General features: G+C 42.1%; 1 protein-coding gene across 1 annotated transcript in view; it reads right to left on the bottom strand.

The window, feature by feature from the left end:
* The window catches only part of BEST3 (bestrophin 3), a 51902-nt gene that overhangs the window by 28893 nt on the left and 2642 nt on the right, over window positions 1-20367 (bottom strand). The window contains exons 2-6 of the mRNA XM_068971220.1: window positions 19467-19561; window positions 18768-19001; window positions 5240-5394; window positions 3631-3708; window positions 3369-3521 (exon numbers count right to left, since the gene is read on the bottom strand). Coding sequence (XP_068827321.1) covers window positions 3369-3521; window positions 3631-3708; window positions 5240-5394; window positions 18768-19001; window positions 19467-19561 — 715 coding nt within the window. The remainder of the gene's footprint in view (window positions 1-3368; window positions 3522-3630; window positions 3709-5239; window positions 5395-18767; window positions 19002-19466; window positions 19562-20367) is intronic.

Genomic DNA, 20367 nt, shown 5'->3' with positions numbered 1-20367 from the left:
CAAAAGACTGATTCTCAAGTACAAATCAGCCAGCAAATATCGAAGGAGTTCTGACAATATGCTAGGCACTTCAAGGGGTGCAGAGCCTGTGCTCTGAAAGAATTTACAAAAGCCCAGGTGATGAGAGAAAATGTAACTGTGGGCAAGGTTATAGAGCAAAGAAAGATTTAAATCATAAAGAAAATATTACAAGGAGATTTCACAGTAACTGGACATAACTACTAAGTGAATGAGTCAGTGCTAGTAAGTCATAAAGCTGGACTTTTTCTTACTTAGTTTTAACTTAAAGGATTTACTGAAAGTTACTTAGAAGTCACATAGGTTTTTATCAAATATCTTCTAATAGTTGGTCAGTATTAGATGTTCTTACCATGCTCCTGAATTGAACAGCCTTCTTTTAAAAGCAACGTTTTTTTGACTGCACTGCATGCTGTGGGATCCTAGTTCCTGACCAGGGATCAAACCCATTCCACACTCTGCAGTGGAAAGGCAGAGTCTAAACCACTGGACTGCCAGGGAAGCCCCTGAATAGCCTTCTTGATGAGAGATTCATGTGCCAAATGAGACTCACCCGTTTTTCTTTTTGATTCATTCCCTTTGATTTTTAAATTATTTGGATGTGTGTGTGTGTGTGTGTGTGTGTGTGTGTGTGTGTGCGCGCGCGTGTGCATGTGTGTGGTTTTACATTGGGCTTAAATGTGAAAAACTTACAAGGGTAGAAAATAAAAGCACCATTGATTAGTTGAGTTCCTAGATGCTGAGACTTCTTGGTAAAAAAGATCTATCTATATATTTTTTAGGATTTAAGTCTAATCACTTAGATCTGTTCTCAACATTGAGTGGACATCAAAATTATCTGAAAAGCTTTTAAAGAAAATTGATGGCTAGGTCCCTCCCCCAGAGATTCTGATTTAATGGGTGTGAAGCTGAACCAGGCATCAGTAATGAGTAGAGCTCCCAAGAGATTTTAATGTGTGGCCATTGTTGAGAACCACTGATAGGGAAGGATATCCCTCTGTTCTAAGGGGTGGCCCTGGCAGGGCTGGTGCCTGGATCAGTCAGCCGCACAGCAATATCCATGAAGAGTCCGTCAATGCAAGTTCCAAGGGGTTGTCTACCCTTTCTTGCCTGGTGCGAGCACGCATGATAAGTTGCTTCAGTTATGTCTGACACTTTGTGACCCTATGGACTTTAGCCCTCCAGGTTCCTCTGCCCATGGAATTCTCTAGGCACGAATACTGGAGTAGGTTGCCATGCCCTTCTCCAGGGGAACCTTCCCAACCCAGGGATTCCAACCTGGGAAGCCCATTTTTGCCTGGGATTTTCTTTAAATAAAATGGGCCACTGGATGGATCCTGAAAATACTTTTGTTACATCCAGAATTTCACTTTTCTGACATCAGTCCTGCATATAGTATTACAGTCTACATTTAACTACCAAAATGATATCCATGATTTTTAACTGACTGTCACAAAAATAGCCTTTACTCACTTTGAGGCTCCGTTTCTAGCAAATAACTGAGTAATAGACTGTTCATAAGGTTAAGCTGGGTTTTCTACACTTCAATATTTATAAATATTAGAATGGTCAAGACAAAACAGCTGTTTAGAAATTGAGATACAATCCATTGGATGGGAAAACTCCCTTCTCTTAGAGTCGCCTATCTCTCAATGGAGCTAAGATTTTCTTTTCATATTTTGCCTTCAAAAATATTTTATAAAGGAAAAGAATGTTAATATTTTATTTTTTGGTGGGCCACTCTGCACAGCATGCAGGATCTTAGTTCCCTGACCAGGGATCGAACCCATGTCCCTTGCAGTGTAAGCAGGAGTCTTAACCACTGAACCACCATGGAAGTCCCAAGAAGGTTAATATATTAGAGAGCACTTCAGAAGGCAAGAACTGCTGACTGTTCCTTCCAGCCTGGCTGAACACTTCACATGGGCACAAAGTGAAGAATAAAGCTCAGCACAACTCAGGCAAAAGGACAATAGAAGACCAGAATGATTGAGGATCGAGTGTTTGGGCCAGTTGTGGCAATTTTCTGTTTATAAAGGTAGGGTGTAGTTTTTCTCTAATGAGAAATGAGAGCTGTTAGTCTCTTTAGCTCTTCGTCTTAAATGGGTAAAAATAATCCACTCACTGTCATCTGGTTAAAAATGTTTTTGCCATTTGTAAAGGAAAGGCCTTTACTCTTTGGAGGGTAACTTGAAATGCCAACATATTTATTTTTTTCCTGGTTAAGATTCAAACCAATGAAAGTAAAGGCATCTGCAGGGAAAAGGCTGCAACAACATGGAAGACCCGGACGTGCATGTCGACACGTGGTTGTTTGGAAGGTCAGACATTTGAAATTCTACTTTATTACAGTTATCTTCAAACTGTCCTTAGATTTCAGTTACCTTAAAGAAGGCATCATCTTTGACCTTTTTCTGTCACATACTAAAGAGAGGGAAGAATTAGGTTTCTGATATTGTTACATATATTGGGGTGAAGGGAGATGGTGGTGGGAACAAATAAAATTTAATGCTGATGATCGGACTAGTTCTTTTCATTGCTCTGACCTGCTTTTAATTTCCTGGCAAACCACATGTTGTCATTAATCCTGGTGTTTCTGGTTCTGATTCCGATGAATTCCTTCGAGTCTCAGTTCTGGTTTCGAAAATGGAATGCATTTAATGTCGTGGGGCAGCTAGTGGGATTTCAGGGAATAGAAGCTAACTATTTAGAGTTGAGCAGAGCCAAGATTGTTTAGTCGCTCAATCGTGTCTGATCCTTTGCAAGCCATGAACTGTAGCCTGCCAGGCTCCCCTGTCCATGGGATTTTCCAGGCAAGAATACTGGAGTGGGGTGCCAATTCCCTTCTCCAGGGGATCTTCCTGACCCAGAGATTGAACCCACATCTCCCGCATTGCAGGTAGATTCTTTATCACTGAGCCACCTGGGAAGCCCAGAAGCAAGATAAAAATATAATAATCATGCTTAAGTCTGAGATACAAGACCTCTTATTTACTTTCTTTTACTCTGCCTAGTCGCTTGTTGTGGTATAAAATATCAATGCAGGTATACTTAATACCTTAATTACACTATTGTAATCCTAGTGAGAGCACACAAAGACTTAGCACAATCAATGGCCATAAAAGAGCAGCGTCTTTGCATAAATGAGCTGCTTCAGATCTCTGCAGCGCAGGACTCACATCCCTGCCGCTTGAACTCCCAGTTGAAAAATAGTAACATCTCAGCTATTAAATGTTAAATCTACCCTGGAGTCACTCATGAATGAGTGATTCAGTAAGGGATCAGTGTGCAGAGTTTGGAACAGGACCTAGATTGTAGAGAGGGTCTCAGGCATGGAAACTGTTGGCTACCTTGAGCCATCCTGCATAGAAGAAGAATTGTAGGAGAGTGAAGATTGGAATGTAAAGATCTAAGTCATGCCCCGCATAGCCTTTGGTGGGATCCAAAAACTGGCGTCCGATCAGGCAGGCAAAGAAGAAGGTGTAGACGGCCAACGTGACCACCTGAAACAGAGAGAAACCCAACTGAGAGCACAGCCCTGGCTGCCCCGAGAGAGCCAGCATGCCAAAGTGGGCAACGGAAAGAAAAAATCACGTGCCAAGGATTTGATACCTGTGTGTAAACCAGCGGAATCCCAACCCAGTCGTAACCAAATAAGAGGCTGCACCAGGAGCGAAATCGGTTCATTTCCTAAGCCAGAAATAGATAAAATATGATTTACTAAGATGACGGGTATGGTAAATAACATTTACTGGGGTTCAGAATATGGCTGTGGCTTTTAGAAATACACCTATAAAATAATGATCGTGACTTCAAAAGACTAGAAATTGGTTCTGAAGGCCACTCCAAAAGGACAAATTTGAAAATGACAAGCTTTGACATCATTCAATGATGTGCAAAAGGGATAAGTACCGTTGTACAGTTTAAAAAATATATTAAGATAAATCAGGATGGTATAGAAATATCCCCTACTCTATTGAATTCATAATTTCCCACTATATATATATATATAGGCCCAAAGGGGTGGTGGAAATGCAGTAGTTAATATTTCAGACAAATCATTTCTAAATTAGGTGGAGAGCAGATTATTTTTTGTTTCCTCTCTTTTGAAAACATGCTTACTGAAGATCTTGGAAAAACGCCTGAATATATCTATGCCTTTCCCCCCAACAAATGAACACTTTAGAATACTTCTATTGATAGAAAATCTATCTCTGTTAAAGCCGAAAGGATTGAGATCCATTGATTTCTTTTTTCACTACTGAACACAAGTTATTATTAAGACTGAGAAAGAGTATATGTTAGTTTGGGAGCTATTTTAAAATCATTCACTCTTTTTAGCCTAATGAAGGCAGGAGACTGTCATGGCACAAATCTATCTAGCCTATCTATAAATTTGTTTCTCAAATGCATTCAGGATTATTTCATTTAATGAAAACACAGCTTTGTTTCCTGGGTCATCTGGAAAGCTGATTAACTTTGCTAAGTCACTTCAGTCATGTCCGACTCTTAGTGAACTGGTGGGCTGTAGCATACCAGGCTCCTCTGTCCATGGGATTCTCCAGGCAAAAATATTGGAATGGGTTGCCATTTCCTCCTCCAGGAGATTGACGTTGGGATATTCCAATTTTGGGGAGCTGACTGGGGATCTGGGTCCAGGATCCTGGAGTTAGGGATGGCAAATATGCCTCTTGGGTGCCAGAACCTTCTGAGCCCTTTGCAGACATTGCTGATCAATCAAGGAACATTTTCTTGTAGAGCCTATTACAAAGCCTGTGTGTTAGTCGCTCAGTTCTGTCCAGTTCTTTTCGACCCCATGGACTGAAGCCCGCTAGGCTCCTCCATCCATGGAATTCTTCAGGTAGGAAAACTGGAGTGGTTTCCATTTCCTTACTCCAGGGGATCATCCTGACCCAGGGATTGAACCTGAATCTCCTGCATTGCAGGTGGATTCTTTACCGTCTGAGCCACCAGGGAAGTCCATATTACAAAGCCTACTTCTGCTTAAAACAGCCTCTAAGCAACCACCTCCAGTGAACCTCAGTTACAACTGTGTTATATTCTCCTCCTGCATTTGAGGGTTCTAATCCTTGCCCAGACTTTCTGGTTCCTTTGGAACCGGGATTGAACGAAGCAGACTTGTCCAGATCCAGCCTTTTACATCCAAGTCCCTGCTGGTGTCTGAGTCATATCTTTTAACTGATGTTTGCAAAGTACTTACAGTCATCAGTGATTGAAGATCAACACTGTCTCTGATTCTACCTTCCTTCCGGGCTTTAGCTGCAAGATTTCCAAACCAGATGAATGGAACCCAGTATTTCAGATGAGGAGATTTGAGGTGGTCGAATAATTTTCTTTCCTCTGCTGTCATAAAACCTTTACACAAAATAAAAAGAGATAGGTTATACACACTTGATTTAGCATTAATGCTTGTCTTAGTTGCTCAGTCGTGTCCTACTTTATGTGACCCCATAGATTGTAGCCTGCCAGGCTCCTCTGTTCATGGAATTCTCCAGGCAAGAATACTGGAGTGGGTTGCCGTTTCCTTCTCCAGGGGATTTTCCTGACCCAGGGATTGAACTGGCATCTCTTATGTCTCCTGCGTAGCAGGTAGATTCTTTACCATCTAAGCCACCAGGGAAGCCCCTTAGCATTAATATATTACCCTAAATATTTCAGCATCTACCATGTGAGCATAGAATGGGGGATATTCAAGAAATAAAAAATAATGCGGTTCCTGTCTCAAGTAGTTTTTACTTGTTTAGAGAAAAGGACTATTTACCTCTGTAAGGACTGCTTACATGCATTGCCTTATATAACAACATATAACCCTGCGTGCGTGTGTGTGATCGTAGTGCCAATAGGAAGCAAGGGGACATTAAATGTGGACTAGGACATCAAGGGAATGCCTCTTCTTTAGGGTTTGGTAAAATTGAGAACAGGAATACTTATTGAAACATGTATACTATCATGTAAGAATCGAATCGCCAGTCTATGTCCGATGCAGGAAACAGCATGCTTGGGGCTGGTGCAAGGTGATGACCCAGAGAGATGTTATGGGGAGGGAGGTGGGAGGGGGGTTCATGTTTGGGAACGCATGTACACCCGTGGTGGATTCTTGTCAATGTATGGCAAAACCAATATAGTATTGTAAAGTAAAATAAAGTAAAAAAAAAAAAAAGAATTGTTCAGATTTAAAGAATAAAAGGTGGTAATGTATACAAAGCACTTAGTGTTTTGCCCAACAGGTGATTCACATGACTTTTCCTCCTGATGCTTCTTTTCAAACACCTAAGTAACCAGGTTCTCTTCTGAGAAGCCTTCCTTGATTCCTTCTGCCTCTCCCCTTCAAATCACCACAGGGCTCTCTCTTGCCTCAGGTTACGGTCGTGTTAGACACAAATGTTTCCCCTGCTAAGACCCTTTGGGAGGGCAAAAAGCATATTATCTTCACAGTTCCCACAGCATTTTGCATATACTTTAAAAGCGTTTCTTTGATTTTGTGTGTCTCCCTGTGTGTATGTGTGTATGTATGTACGTGTGTACGTGTGTGTGTGCATAACACAATTTGCTTCAGCTTGCAGTGACTTCTCTGAGCCTCAGTTTTCTCACGTGTAAAAGAGATAATAATGTCTACTTCACAAGGATGTTGTAGAAGGACCTGAGATGAGGAACATATGTCAAGAGGTTAACATAACACTTTGCACATAAATAACACTCAGTAAGTGCGAACACATAATATATTATGGGAAACTTGACTCGCCCTCCACCGCCTGCACACCGAAAGAAGAGACTTGAATAACAGGAGAGGGAAAATAAGGTAGCAGGTTTATTTATTAGCGAACATTTATGGAATGTCTACTATGTAAAAAGTTTTGTTCATATAAATATATGCTTCAAAAGCTTACTGTTTATACTTGACCTTTTTTTTTTTTTAATTCGATTGAGTAGTTCAGTGGGCACAAAAATCCTAACAGGCTAAAGAAATATTAATGGGGAAAGTAAGTCTCATTTTCCCAACCAGCCAGTTTCCCTCCCTGAAGGAAATCACTACAACCAGGTTATTGTGTATATTTCCGGAGAAGCGTCACAGATTTCACACAGGCCAAATTTTTAAAAACACAAATGACTTTATACTCCATACATGTCTGCCATTTGCTTCTGTTTTCCAAGTTGTATCTTGGAGACTTTTTTGTTAAGATGTGGAGAGCAGAATCGTTCTTTTCATGGCTGCATTCTAGTTAGCTTTGTACAATATTTTACACAGCTAGTCTTCTTCGGAACAGAGTTTTAAGCTGCTGTCACGAAGCACCGAGCTGAGCTCCCTGCGCTGCCGAGCAGCTTCCCACTCGCCATCGATTTCACACGTGTAGTACACATGTGGAGAAGGAAATGGCAACCCACTCCAGTGTTCTTGCCGGGAGAATCACAAAGACAGAGGAGCCTAGTGGGCTGCTGTCTGGGGTCGCACAGAGTCGGACACGACTGAAGCGACTTAGCGGCAGTATACATAAGTCAATGCTGCCCTCTCAATTCATCCCACCCTCTCCTTCCTATCTGTGTCCATGAGACCATTAGGGCAAGATTCCTGACCCAGTGTTGCACCTTACAGCCTCGTGTGCCTGTGTCTTAGCCCAAATGCCTGTTAGAAAATACCAGTGCCTTTGCCTTATCCCCAGAGGTGCTGATTCAATGGGTCTGGAGTAAGGTCCAGGGGTAAGCATGCTTTTAAATCTTCCTGAGTGATCTAATGAACTGGGTCCAGGCAGCTGCACATTTACAAATCTCTGCAGGAAATTCTGAACTACAGCGACGCTTGAAAAATCACTTCCTCACTGAATGAAGATTCTCTTAAGTCAGTTTGAAATAAACAGAGCAACAATTACAAGGTGAGTATTTACCAACAAGAGACTAGTTTAGATAATACTCAGATTATTTACATTAGCTTTGAAAAGGTCTGCCCATGCCAGGGGAACTGAACTCTCTCTGGTGGTCAAAAGTAAGAATGAGCCCGAGAATTCTTGTCTTGTTTCTCAGTGCATTTCAAAGCTGTTGCATGATCCAGATAATCCATTTGGGTTTTTGTTTTAAAAGACTTGCAGAGTATGATTAAATCTAATGATAAGAAGTCACTAGATGACCTGTCTTGGCTCTGTGTTTAAAGACCTACTGCAACCTTTCACCCTTTCCCTAAGAAGCCTATTCTCAGACATTTCATATTAATTGTCTAACAGTTACAGTCTTGGGATTTATAGTGCAGTTTCCAAAAATGATTGCATTTGTATACTTGGCTGAAATCTTTGTCATTTGACCAAAGAATAACTTTACCTCTGGTTATTTTTTATTCAGGAGTATGGATCAAATTGTGCTGGCAAGTCCTTTCTTGGCTTCTTAGCAGAAAGCAAATATGCAGAGTGAGGAATTATTTAATGCAAACACTAAAGCAAGAGTTAGGTACCCCGCTCCCCCCATTCCGGTCAGCATACCCATTGGTTGAAAAGGGACATGTAGAGTTAGGAAAGCAGGGGGTTTTAAATGTTCAGTCCAAATTTACTGAGTACTTTGCTAGGTGCTGTGAAAAATGAACTGGACACTAATGTGTCCTCCAAGAGTATATAGGCAGAATAATTTTTATTATTTCCTGCAGGGTTATACATCTTACACAAAATAACCCTGTCTTTGGAAATTGAGTTACTAGTCCTTTGAAAGAAAAGTCTAGATTGTTAGTGAAATCAATTCAGAGAGCATTTGTTATTAAATGGAATGCCATCCTCATCAGTGCCTCAGACCATTTTAACTAGAGATCAATGATAGTTTCAGAATGTGGTCTTTATCCTCGTCTCTAAGGCTATGTTCACCACAGGTATCAATTTGCTGCAGTTTGGCAATACCATCAGTTGGCTGATCCTCACATTACCCTGTCTCCTTCACATATCTATCTTCATGCCACATTTCCTCAGACCCTATCCACACTCCTAACATTGCTATTTTATCTTGCTATTGCATCTGGCTTGAATTTCTCTTGCGATCTCTTTTCCTTCTGGTTTTCGGGCTAGTTCAGCTCTGCTCAGCAATTTTCATACTGCTTATCTCAAAGAACACTTTTTAATATTTCAAATCAGAGTAAAAAAATATATATATATGGATAGATATACAATTATGCATACACACAGGGGCTTCCCAGGTGGCACTAGTGGTAAAGAACCCGCCTGCCAAGGCAGGTAGACACAAGAGACATGGGTTTGATCTCTGGGTGGGGAAGATCCCCTGGAGAAGGGCATGGCAACCCACTCCAGTATTCTTGCTTGAAGAATCCCTTGGACAGAGGAGCCTGGTGGGCTATAATCCACAGGACACAACTGAAACGACTTAGCATGCATGCACACACACACACGTTTGTATTTTCTTGTGACTTGAATTGTGGCTTGATGGAGTAGGATCTGCTGCTGCTGCTGCTAAGTCGCTTCAGTCGTGTCCAACTCTGTGCGACCCCATAGATGGCAGCCCACCAGGCTCCCCCATCCCTGGGATTCTCCAGGCAAGAACACTGGAGTGGGTTGCCATTTCCATCTCCAATGCATGAAAGTGAAAAGTAAAAGTGAAGTCACTCAGTCATGTCCGACTCTTCGTGACCCCATGCACTGCAGCCTACCAGGCTCCTCCGTCCATGGGATTTGCCAGGCAAGAGTCCTGGAGTGGGGTGCCATCGCCTTCTCTAGGATCTGCTACTTTAAGGCAAAATTTTATTGCTTTCAAACTAAAGGACCAATTAAGTCCATTAATCAACAATATTCCAGCAATTGCAGATTTGGTTGCAGCTGAGGCAGATGTCTTTTGCCTTTAAAGCAGAGCATGCCCATCAGGCTCTATTAAGAAAAGAGCTAAGAGCTCTGCTTCTCAAAACTTTTAGTAGGGTTTATTGCCAATTCTTTCTGAAAGAGTAACTTGTGCATTCAGCATCTCAGCTGTTCTCAGAGAGGTGATTTCTTCAGAAGCATTGCAATGAGCCTGATTCATTTTCCTCTCTGTACTTTCCAAATGAATGGAATGAAGCCACCAGATTCAGCTGCAGCTGTTCTTTAAATTCAATGGTAGAAGTTCAGAAATCCCTGTCAACTGGGATAACCAAGAGAAGGCAAAGTGTGACTGAGAGAGAGATGCAATCACAGTATGAATGCATTGTGGAAGGCAGTATTCAGACATATTTTTTTTTCTCTATGAACCACAGAAAGAAAGCTATCCCAAGACAATTATTGGATTTTCTAGATGAGGTGCCCCTTGATTTTTCTGCTCTGTTCCATTCCATTCCATAAAAATGCTGGCTCCAAGCCGTTAAAATGATTTAAGAACCCAAGAATAAATTACAACCCACAATTTGAAAAGCTTGAGATAGGATATGGTTGAGTAAAGTCAGTTTCTGGGGTAGCAATGCTGAACACAGACAGAAACTCCTCTATTTTCCTAATGTGAGAAAAATATCTCTAGTCAGCCATATTCCTGTCTCTAAATTAGTATCCTATTTGGTAGCTCACTGCCTTCTACACATGACTCACTGGAAATACCATTCACAAAATCAGTGCTCTTCACTCCTCGCCTGTCCAGGTGGCCCAGAATTCCATTTGTGCTGGGTAAACTGCTCTGAAACAATTTGCAGATAAAGTTGGAGGAGTTAATAGATGTGCTATGGCGCAAGACTTTGCTGCACAGTAGAATGGTCTAGGGAGTTTTAAAAACTCCCAATGCCCAGGTTACACTGTATACCTATTGAATGTTAATATCTGGGGATGCGAGCAAGGCATCAGTATTTTTAAAAGATCCCTAGTGATTCTATCATAACAAAGTTTGAGAACAACTGCACCTAGTGCAGAATCACACAGCAAGCTGGACATTTTGGCATCCTTCAGTTTTGTTCAGCTACTCAGTCGTGTCCAACTCTTTGCGACCCCAAGAATCGCAGCACGCCAGGCCTCTCTGGCCATCACCAACTCATGGAGTTCACTCAGACTCATGTCCATTGAGTCGGTGATGCCATCCAGCCATCTCATCCTCTGTTGTCCCCTTCCCCTCCTGCCCCCAATCCCTCCCAGCATCACAGTCTTTTCCAATAAGTCAACTCTTTGCATGAGGTGGCCAAAGTACTGGAGTTTCAGCTTTAGCATCAGTCCCTCCAATGAACACCCAGGACTGATCTCCTTTAGGATGGACTGGTTGGATCTCTTTGCAGTCCAAGGGACTCTCAAGAGTCTTCTCCAACACTGCAGTTCAAAAGCATCAATTCTTCAGCGTTCAGCCTCCTTCACAGTCCAACTCTCACATCCATACATGACCAGTGGAAAAACTGTAGCCTTGACTAGATGGACCTTTGTTGGCAAAGTAATATCTCTGCTTTTTAATATGCTATCTAAGTTGGTCATAACTTTCCTTCCAAGGAGTAAGCGTCTTTTAATTTCATGGCTGCAGTCACCATCTGCAGTGATTTTGGAGCCCCCAAAAATAGTCTGACACTGTTTCCACTGTTTCCCCATCTATTTCCCATGAAGTGATGGGACCAGATGCCATGATCTTTGTTTTCTCAATGTTGAGCTTTAAGCCAACTTTTTCGCTTTCCTCTTTCACTTTCATCAAGAGGCTTTTTAGTTCCTCTTCACTTTCTGTCGTAAGGGTGGTGTCATCTGCATATCTAAGGTTATTGATATTTCTCCCGGCAATCTTGATTCCAGCTTGTGTTTCTTCCAGTCCAGCATTTCTCATGATGTACTCTGCATATAAGGTAAATAAGCAGGGTGACAATATACAGCCTTGATGTACTCCTTTTCCTGTTTGGAACCAGTCTGTTGTTCCATGTCCAGTTCTAACTGTTGCTTCCTGACCTGCATATAGGTTTCTCAAGAGGCAGGTCAGGTGGTCTGGTATTCCCATCTCTTTCAGAAATGGTCTGGGTCAAACATAGTGCTTCTGGGGAGCTTGTTTAGAAGTGGATTTCTGGGTCCCAAACCCCGGAGAGTCAGATTCATAGGCTGTCTGCTGCTGCTGGTGCTAAGTCGCTTCAGTAGTGTCCGACTCTGTACAACCCCATAGACAGCAGCCCACCGGGCTTCCCCATCCTTGATTTTCTCCAGGCAAGAACACTGGAGTGGGTTGCCATTTCCTTCTCCAATGCATGAAAGTGGAAAGTGAAAGTGAAATCACTCAGTCGTGTCTGACTCTTAGCAACCTGATGGACTGCAGCCTACCAGGCTCCTCCGTCCATGGGATTTTCCAGGCAAGAGTGCTGTCTGGGAAGATGTAATTTAAATAAGTATCCTTGATAATTCATTGAATGGTCATCCTTTGAGAGGCACTGATTGATGAGCCTTGATATAACTCCTAAAACAGAGCTGTGAAAATTAAAAGTCGCTCAGTCTTGTCTGACTCTTATACAGTCCACGGAATTCTCCAGGCCAGAAAACACGAGTAGGTAGCCTTTCCCTTCTCCAGGGGATCTTCCCAACCCAAGTCTCCCACATTGCAGGCCAATTCTTTACCAGCTAAGCCACAAAGGAAGCCCAAATAGAGCTGTGGGAGGCTTCAAACACTGAGCCAAGACTGCCCATCCATGGCATTAATTCAAGGATGTGTGCGCTTTCTGTCCCATGTAGATCCAGTGTGAATAGGCGAGTCAAGTTTCACTCACAAGATGACATTCAGACTGTTCTGGGCTCATCATGTGAGACTATAGGCATAACTGACTCAAACTGTTAAAGTTCAGCCAACGGAGTAAAAACTGGCACAGCTGTGAATACCGCTGTCCCCTTGATCATGTCTCCTGTAGCACAGAACAGTGGGAAATTTCAGAGAGACCAGGGAGCCCCAGCACCACAGAATGCATCCAGGTAAATGTGAACAGCAGACCACAGGGCAGAAAGTCAACATTACACAAAATCTAGTCTATTTTACTTAGTGGGAGAAGATCACAGACTAAATGATCTAAGTGTGGGGCTGGCCTTCCAGTCAGTGCATCTAGACTTAGAACTTTTATCTCAGCAGTCATTTGATAATCGGGAGCTTACTCGATTGTATTTATGCCTGTTAACTATACATGTTGCTAAAACTTCTGATGGGATGCCCACAGGCTCTCTCTCATCAGAGCAGAAGCTCAAGGAACTTCATGTTAAGATTCCAGGGCTTTGAGAAAACAGTTAAGTGTCCTTTCCCTAAATTTTACTGTCTTTTAACCATCGTTACAGGCTACCATGCACAGAAGGACACTTTTTCAGAGAAACCTAAATGCAATGCAGTGATATGAATTTCAACTGTAAATATATTTGTGCTTCTTTCTGAAAATGATTCATAGAAGAAAAGATTTGTAGTAATCTTTACTGACAGTTGAGGACAGGGACCATATCCACACTTGCTTTCAGCTGTGCTCCAGAGCTCAGCACAATGCCTGGCATACATGCTAAGTAGCTTCAGTTGTGGCTGACTCTTTGTGACCCTGTGGACAGTAGCCTGCCAGGCTGCTCAGTCCATGGAATTCTCCAGGCAAGAATACTGGAGTGGGTTTCCATGCCCTTCGCCAGGGGCTCTTCCCGACCCAGGGTTGAATCTGCAGCTCCTGCTTGCATTGGCAGGCGGCTTCTTTACCTGGGAAGCCCCAGTGTACTGTACCCACTCAATAAATCTTTGTTAAATGAGCAAACGCATGACAGATTTAGCAAACAGATTTAGTACTGTTTCTTTTAGAGGAATGTATACCATTTCCCTTTCCCTATTTTTGTGCTTCTGGTGAGGAATTATGAAGGGAAATGTTTTCTTCTCCTGATCACTCTGAAACTCCAGATAAAATGTTTTGATTCAGTCTCACCATAACATAAACCCAATTAAGGCCATCACTTAAATTGGCAAAGATCTGGAATTGAGCCACTGACTTGACTTGGAATGAGTGACATCTTCCAGGGCAGGTGATTGAAATGACTGGAATTTTCCAGGGTAGGTTTGCAGCCAAGAGGGAAAATAACAGGAGATCCTGGGTTGCAGCTCCTCTGGCAAATAAATGTTTGAAAACGGACCAGTGCAGGGAACTTTTGGCATAATAAACACTTTTTTTTTTTTTTGCATTTTTTTGCTATATTTCTATTTTCATGGGAGCATAAAGAACTTTTAATTTATAATTTGGGAAATGTAACCTGTAACATCAAAGTTTATGTACTTCCCAGAATAATGATTCTTCTAATTTCCTGGAATAATGTAACTTGAGTGTCCAACTTAACAGCAAGGAACGCTCAGGGACCAGCAGGTGAATGACCTAGTCCATGAGTGTGGAGCCCCTGGCTGGGGTCTTAGGGTAATATTTCCAGAATTTGCTAAGCGCCATGCCAACCACTGGCATGGGCCATCCTGTTTGTCATGAGCCATTCTGTCCCTAACTGGCTAGCTCCCAGCTCCATATGAGGCAAGAGGGAGACCCAAAAGACCCCCGACCAATGACCACCTCTTTCATAGGAATTTTCTTTGTCCTGAGGCCATAAAAACTGGCCACAAGCCCACATAAGGTCTGCTGTCCCTCAAGCTGGTGCGCTGCTCTAACAGCATCTCTCACTCCGCTCCCCCTTGTGTCAGCTCTTCCTGGTCTGTCAGGAAGTCAGCCTGCTGTCTGTGCAGTGCCCCTTACTACCTCAGTCCTTTGTTCTCAATAAATTCTGTCTTCTAAAATACTCTATCTGGAAATTCTTTTCCAACCTGCGCTCAGACTGCTTCAACAATCAGCCCTAGTGAAGCCAGATGCTTCAGAAGAAAATGCTGATCTTCATTCTCTCCACCCTCTCCCTCTTTTTCTCCTGCTAGTCCTGAATCTTTGTGACAGGGACCCTCCCTGAAGCAATACAAAGAGGATGGAAGGAAACTGCCATTGCCCTAAAGTCCACTGTTTCTCAGAGTGTGATCCAAAGACCGCCCCCCCCTGCCCTTGCCTCGAAGTCTCCAGAAGCTTGTTATATATGCTCATTCCTAGACCTACTGAATTGCTAGGGGTGGTATCTTAGGACCTGTAGTTTTAGCAATACTGATTTAAGTTCGAGAACATTTACTTCCCTGACAGGTGGCTTTATGTGAGAAGTCCACTGAGGCTTTTGTGCCCCCAACATTGCCCCCCCCGCTCTGTCCCCTCTCCTTAGGGGCCCCCGTTTCTATTACCAGCCCTCTCTGCTCTCAGGCAGAGCAGGTGCCCTGGCTCTGTGCTCAGGGCACCTGCCAAACATTTTCTGCCATGCCTGAACTTCCTGTTCTTCCCAGAAATGTTGGCACAGGCCAAGGACAGAGAGGAGGAGACATGTGCCTGGTTGGGAGAGCCTGGAAGCCAACGCCACGTGCAGACTGAGTCAGCCCTCTCTGTTAGGGAAACGAGCAGGAGGTCCGGTAAGTCTGTTCCCCCAACTGACAGAGAGGCTGCCCCCCACGTGGGTGGCAGTGGGGCAGCCAGGAAGGACCCTATCTCCGAAGCATCTGCCCCAGCTTGGAAGGCAGAACCTTCGCCCCACCATGTAATACGTAAATCTGGTGTTTCTGTGGGCACGTGCTGATCCACCACCCCTTTTTCTGCCTTTTGAGAAAACACTTGTGAGTGAAAAAGAGTAGTAGAGACCTTTACACTGAGAGAATTAGTTATGACCCCTGAGTGCACTTGCAAAGGCTTTAGCCCCCCTCCTATCTCCCTCACTTCTCTTCCTTCTTCAGACTCTTCACACAAACTGACCAAAAACCCAAAGTGAGAATGATGCTTGTTGTGTCCAGGCAGGTCTAATTCAGGTCCCCTAGATCAGGGGTCCCCAACCTCCTAGGGATGGACTGGTACTGGCCTGTGGCCTGTTAGGGACCAGACTGCACAGCAGGAGCTGAGCGGCAAGGGAGTGAGTGAAGCTTCATCTGTATAGCACCCTCATGGCTCGTGTTACTGCCTAAGCTCTGCCTCCTGTCAGTTTCTGCAAAATGGTGAGCTGTATAATTATTTCATCATATATCACAATGTAGTAATCACAGAAATAAAGTGAACAATAAATGTAATGAGCTTGAAACACCTCGAAGCACCCCCCACCCCATCAGTCCATGGAAAAATTATCTTCCATGAAACCGGTCCCTGGTGCCAGAAAGGTTGGGGACCGCTGCCCTAGATGATGGGCTCTGAGCAAACTGCTGCCGGAAGCCACCCTACAAATTCTGGAGCCTCTAGCATGGTCGAAACCTTGAATTCACCCTTTTATTAACTGTTACAGCTTTGTGTTTAGTAATGAATTAGTTGGTGAATGCCAAAGCTTTTTACCCCAGGGGTGAGAAAAAGGATTAAAGAATGAGCATCTCAGAAAAGATTCAGAACTTCTCAAACTCCAGTGCATAAACAAAGCAGCACAAAAGCATGTTTAAATGCAGATTTCCCAGGCCTTCCGTGGTTCTGATTCAGTAGGTCTGAGGCAGGGGCCAGCGGTTTGCATTTTAAATAAACAACTCAAGTTATTCAAGGTGTAAAGGGCCCATGGGTCTGCAGATCATACCTGGAGACATACTTGTTTAAATGCACATCAAGGAGCAAATGATTTCATACGCCCTTGGAATGGTTGGGGTCCTGGTGGTTGGACAGAAAGAAGTATTGGAGTATTCTGAATGTCTTGGAAAGGGGGAGAGGGTGGATGCAAGTAGCCAAAATAGGCATCTGTGTAAGTTTGGTAATGAGTGAGCATTGACGTTATGAAAAGTGCACCTAAAAGAAAAGAATTCACATTGTTAAACATCATTCTCCCACTCATCTCACAATTTCTACTTGCCCCTCAGACCTGAGAACAACTCAGGCCTTGTTGAGCTCACGTCTGACTTGGGGTCCCAGAAGGGGCTCCACTGCCAGCTGCCCTGCCATCTCCCCACTTGCTGTTAATATGAAGGTATTAGGGTATTAGGGTTAGGGTTAGAGGAGGAGATCTGCTCTGAGAATGTGCCCTCTTCTTTCCAAGGATGCGCCAGGACTAGAGACACCTTTATCCATCCGAGTAAACTTTAGCTCTCACTCATCCTTTTGGAATCAGCCAAATCTTTCTCATTTGTTTTAGAACTTTTTCTAGAGGTCGAAATTCTTATCTCATTCTATGCTTTAGATTTTAGAGTAAGAAAATTAACCTATCAAGTGGCATTTTCAAGTGGTCATTCAGAATGACCATCAAGTGGTCATTTATACCCTTCATCTGACTCTGTAACTGACTCCTTTTGACTCATTACTTTCTCACAGCTTGCTCTGTACCCCTCACAACAGCCTCTACGTTCCTTCCTTATTTCCATCTTGACTTGCACAGCCTCCTGGTCATAGATGATCAGGAAGACCTGGGATGTCACATCAAATGATTCCTCCTTCTAAAATGATCAAAGGCCTGTGTTATGCCTTTGCACTAGATGATTTCATTCTTAAAAGCAAGAATGCATGTCATACCATGTGCCAAGTAAGCTTCTAGACACTGCACATATTATCTTATTTAATCCTCACAACAAGCTAGGAGGTAAATGAGATCAGAGGGTTTTACAAAATCACTATAACCTCATTTTACGGATGAGGAAACTGAAGCATTAGAAAGGTAAAGTGACTTAGACAAGGTTATGAGGCTGGTAAAAGGGTAGAGAAGGGGTTGAACTCTTACTCTGTGTTCTTGGTCACTATATTGTCATCTGAAAAGACAAAACCGAATCAAACAAAAACTTCCCAAACCTCCAAAAACAAGCGAAAATGCTACTCTGAAAATATATATACATCTCTCTATGTATTTGCAAGGACATTTCAGAAAAAGAGACTGGATAATGAAAGCTAATTTGAGACTGTACTCAACATAAAGGCAAAATCATCTCATGGTTCCTGTGTTTACTATATATTCATTCATACATTCCAACATACTCTCAGATCGATCAAAGACAACTCAGCACAACAACCCATTTTTATTCTGTACATGCCAACAATGATCTCATTTAATCCTTATCCCCTTGAAGGCTGATTTAACAGCGTCTCTGCTAAATATTAACTGCAAAGAGAACCATCCTTCAAATGTGATTTGTTCTCAGCATCCTGTGTCCTGGAGCCCAGGTACAAAACTACATCTACTCTGAGGAACAGAAAAGACAACAGACCTCCACTGAAGCTGCCTTTCACTGCCACTTAGAGTCTGTGTAGATGAAAACCCACTTTGCTATTTCCTATCAGAATCTGCTATGTTTGGGGAAAAGTATTAAATTAGGAGTTCTGAGTCTTAATTGAAAATTTGACTCTCCCATTAATGAGCAATGTGATCCAGGGCAGGTCATATCCTCTCTGAATCTCTCATGGTTTTATTGAGGTCCAAACAAAATAATGTTTGTGAAAGTGCATAAGCTATAAAGTGCTAGACAATGTAAGATAATATTACAGATGGTTTACATTTCTTTAAAAATGATATAGGATGAAATATGAAAATGGAATAGGATAATTATTATATTATAGATTGTAATATAATATTACTATGTTATGACTGTTGGCAACTTAATATGAGGTTGACTGATTGCTGTTTCCTTTGCTCTGCCCCCCAAGTAAACCTCTTGAGGGCAGGAATGACGGCTTATTCCTTTTTTGCCTCTTAGGACTGTTTCTGGCACAGGGTAGGTATTTAGTAAATGTTTCTTGAATGAATGAATGAATGAATAAAAGATATTTTCAGAGGAAATTTGAAGGTTGAGAGGAGCGCCGGCGAAGGAAGAGTAATTCACAATACCTGCTTCAACCACGTGGTCCATCGTCGGAAACCTTTTGTACACAGCTGTGCTCACTGAGCGGAAAATGAGCAGGGAGGTGAGATTGACATAGCGCATCAGCGTCCTCCTGAGCAGGCGCCCATGCTCGTCACTTCCATGAACAGTGCTGGAGATGAGAAACATCAGCCTGTCTGGCCAGGGCAAATTCACAAACTGGTTCCACCATCGATTCACTACCAGAGTAACATAAAAGCCTGCAGAGTAAGAGGAAACTGTAAAGCAGTTTCTTACCGAAGACACGTTGTTGACACTGATGCTTTTAGCAGAATTTCAGCCTTTTTTAGAGATCAGGGTGTAAAAACATTTAGTTACCATATCTTATGATTTTTCCCTCCAGAAAAAAAAAAAGTAATTTGTGCCTGGCAATGGCATAACATTCAGTAAGTGGATATTAGAACTCACATATTGATGGCAAAAAGTGGAGAGTTAGTGAAGAGAAAGCTTAATTGTCCAAGAGCAGATCATTACCTCAAACTTGTTGGGTGTTAACTTAGCAAAAGCAGTCTTGAAGGTAAACCTTATGGATGATTCTGGTTCTACTGCAAGCGGTGACTTTTCAGGCATGCCTCTCAGCTTGGAAACACTCCCATGCAGAGTCACTGGTGTCACTGTTGCGGAGACAGCTGTGTGGCTGCATGCTGTGTGTGACCTATACTTACCAAGCACAAAGGTTACTGGAATTTGTTCAGCATATCTGTCACAGTAAATTGATAATTTTTCAAAGAAACGTTTTTGGGCTCCTGTAAGTAACAATCTGGAGCAAAAATAAAATGCACAGCCCTTTATGATATTATACTTCTGCACCTGCTTTGCAAGTGACATTCACTGCAAACAATTAAGCAAAAATAATCTCGGTTTTTTTTTTTAAAGGAGCAGTAGCTTTTCCTTTTATACCTAAGCTGATATATCTCAAAAGCTTTTTAACTGCTGAACATTTTAAGTACTGATGTTTTTAGTACATAAATGTTATTGGTCATTAGACAGTGGGACACAGTAATCCATTTTATTTTGAATGTTTTATATTTTAAAATTTTTACATGATTAATGCATGGGATTTGGAGCAAAATACTTCATAAAGGAGTCCATTATCCAATTATTAAACATATGTACTTAAAAAAGAATGTCTTAATTATGTTTATTATTGGAATATGCTTACTAAGTAATTATTGAATAATAACCCTGGATTTGACATCTTGATCTTACTTTCTCATGAATATTCTACTCAGTACATTCTTGGTTATGTGTATTATACCTCAAGGGATGTTATAACTGTTTATTTTAAAGCCTAGAGTTATTTAAAATATAAAACAACAACACAGGTTCAACAGTTAGAAGTGAAATTTTTATTATTATGTGTGGTGAGTTTTTATTTCTATAGTATAAAAATGTCAAAATTTATATTATAGATCTGACAGAAACCCACTTTCTGGTATTGGTAAACATGAATGCATTTAATAAAGCTATTATTGATATTTATGTTTCAAGGGGGAGATTCAGAATCAGAAGAGATATCTCAAGGCAGGCTAATAATAATGATCAAAATCCGGAAAGAAAGCAGAT

This window comes from Capricornis sumatraensis, chromosome 4, assembly GCF_032405125.1.
Source record: "Capricornis sumatraensis isolate serow.1 chromosome 4, serow.2, whole genome shotgun sequence".
In the NCBI taxonomy this organism is placed as follows: domain Eukaryota; kingdom Metazoa; phylum Chordata; class Mammalia; order Artiodactyla; family Bovidae; genus Capricornis; species Capricornis sumatraensis.
Note: the sequence above shows the minus strand (reverse complement) of the source record. Positions and strands in the feature narration are given on the sequence as shown.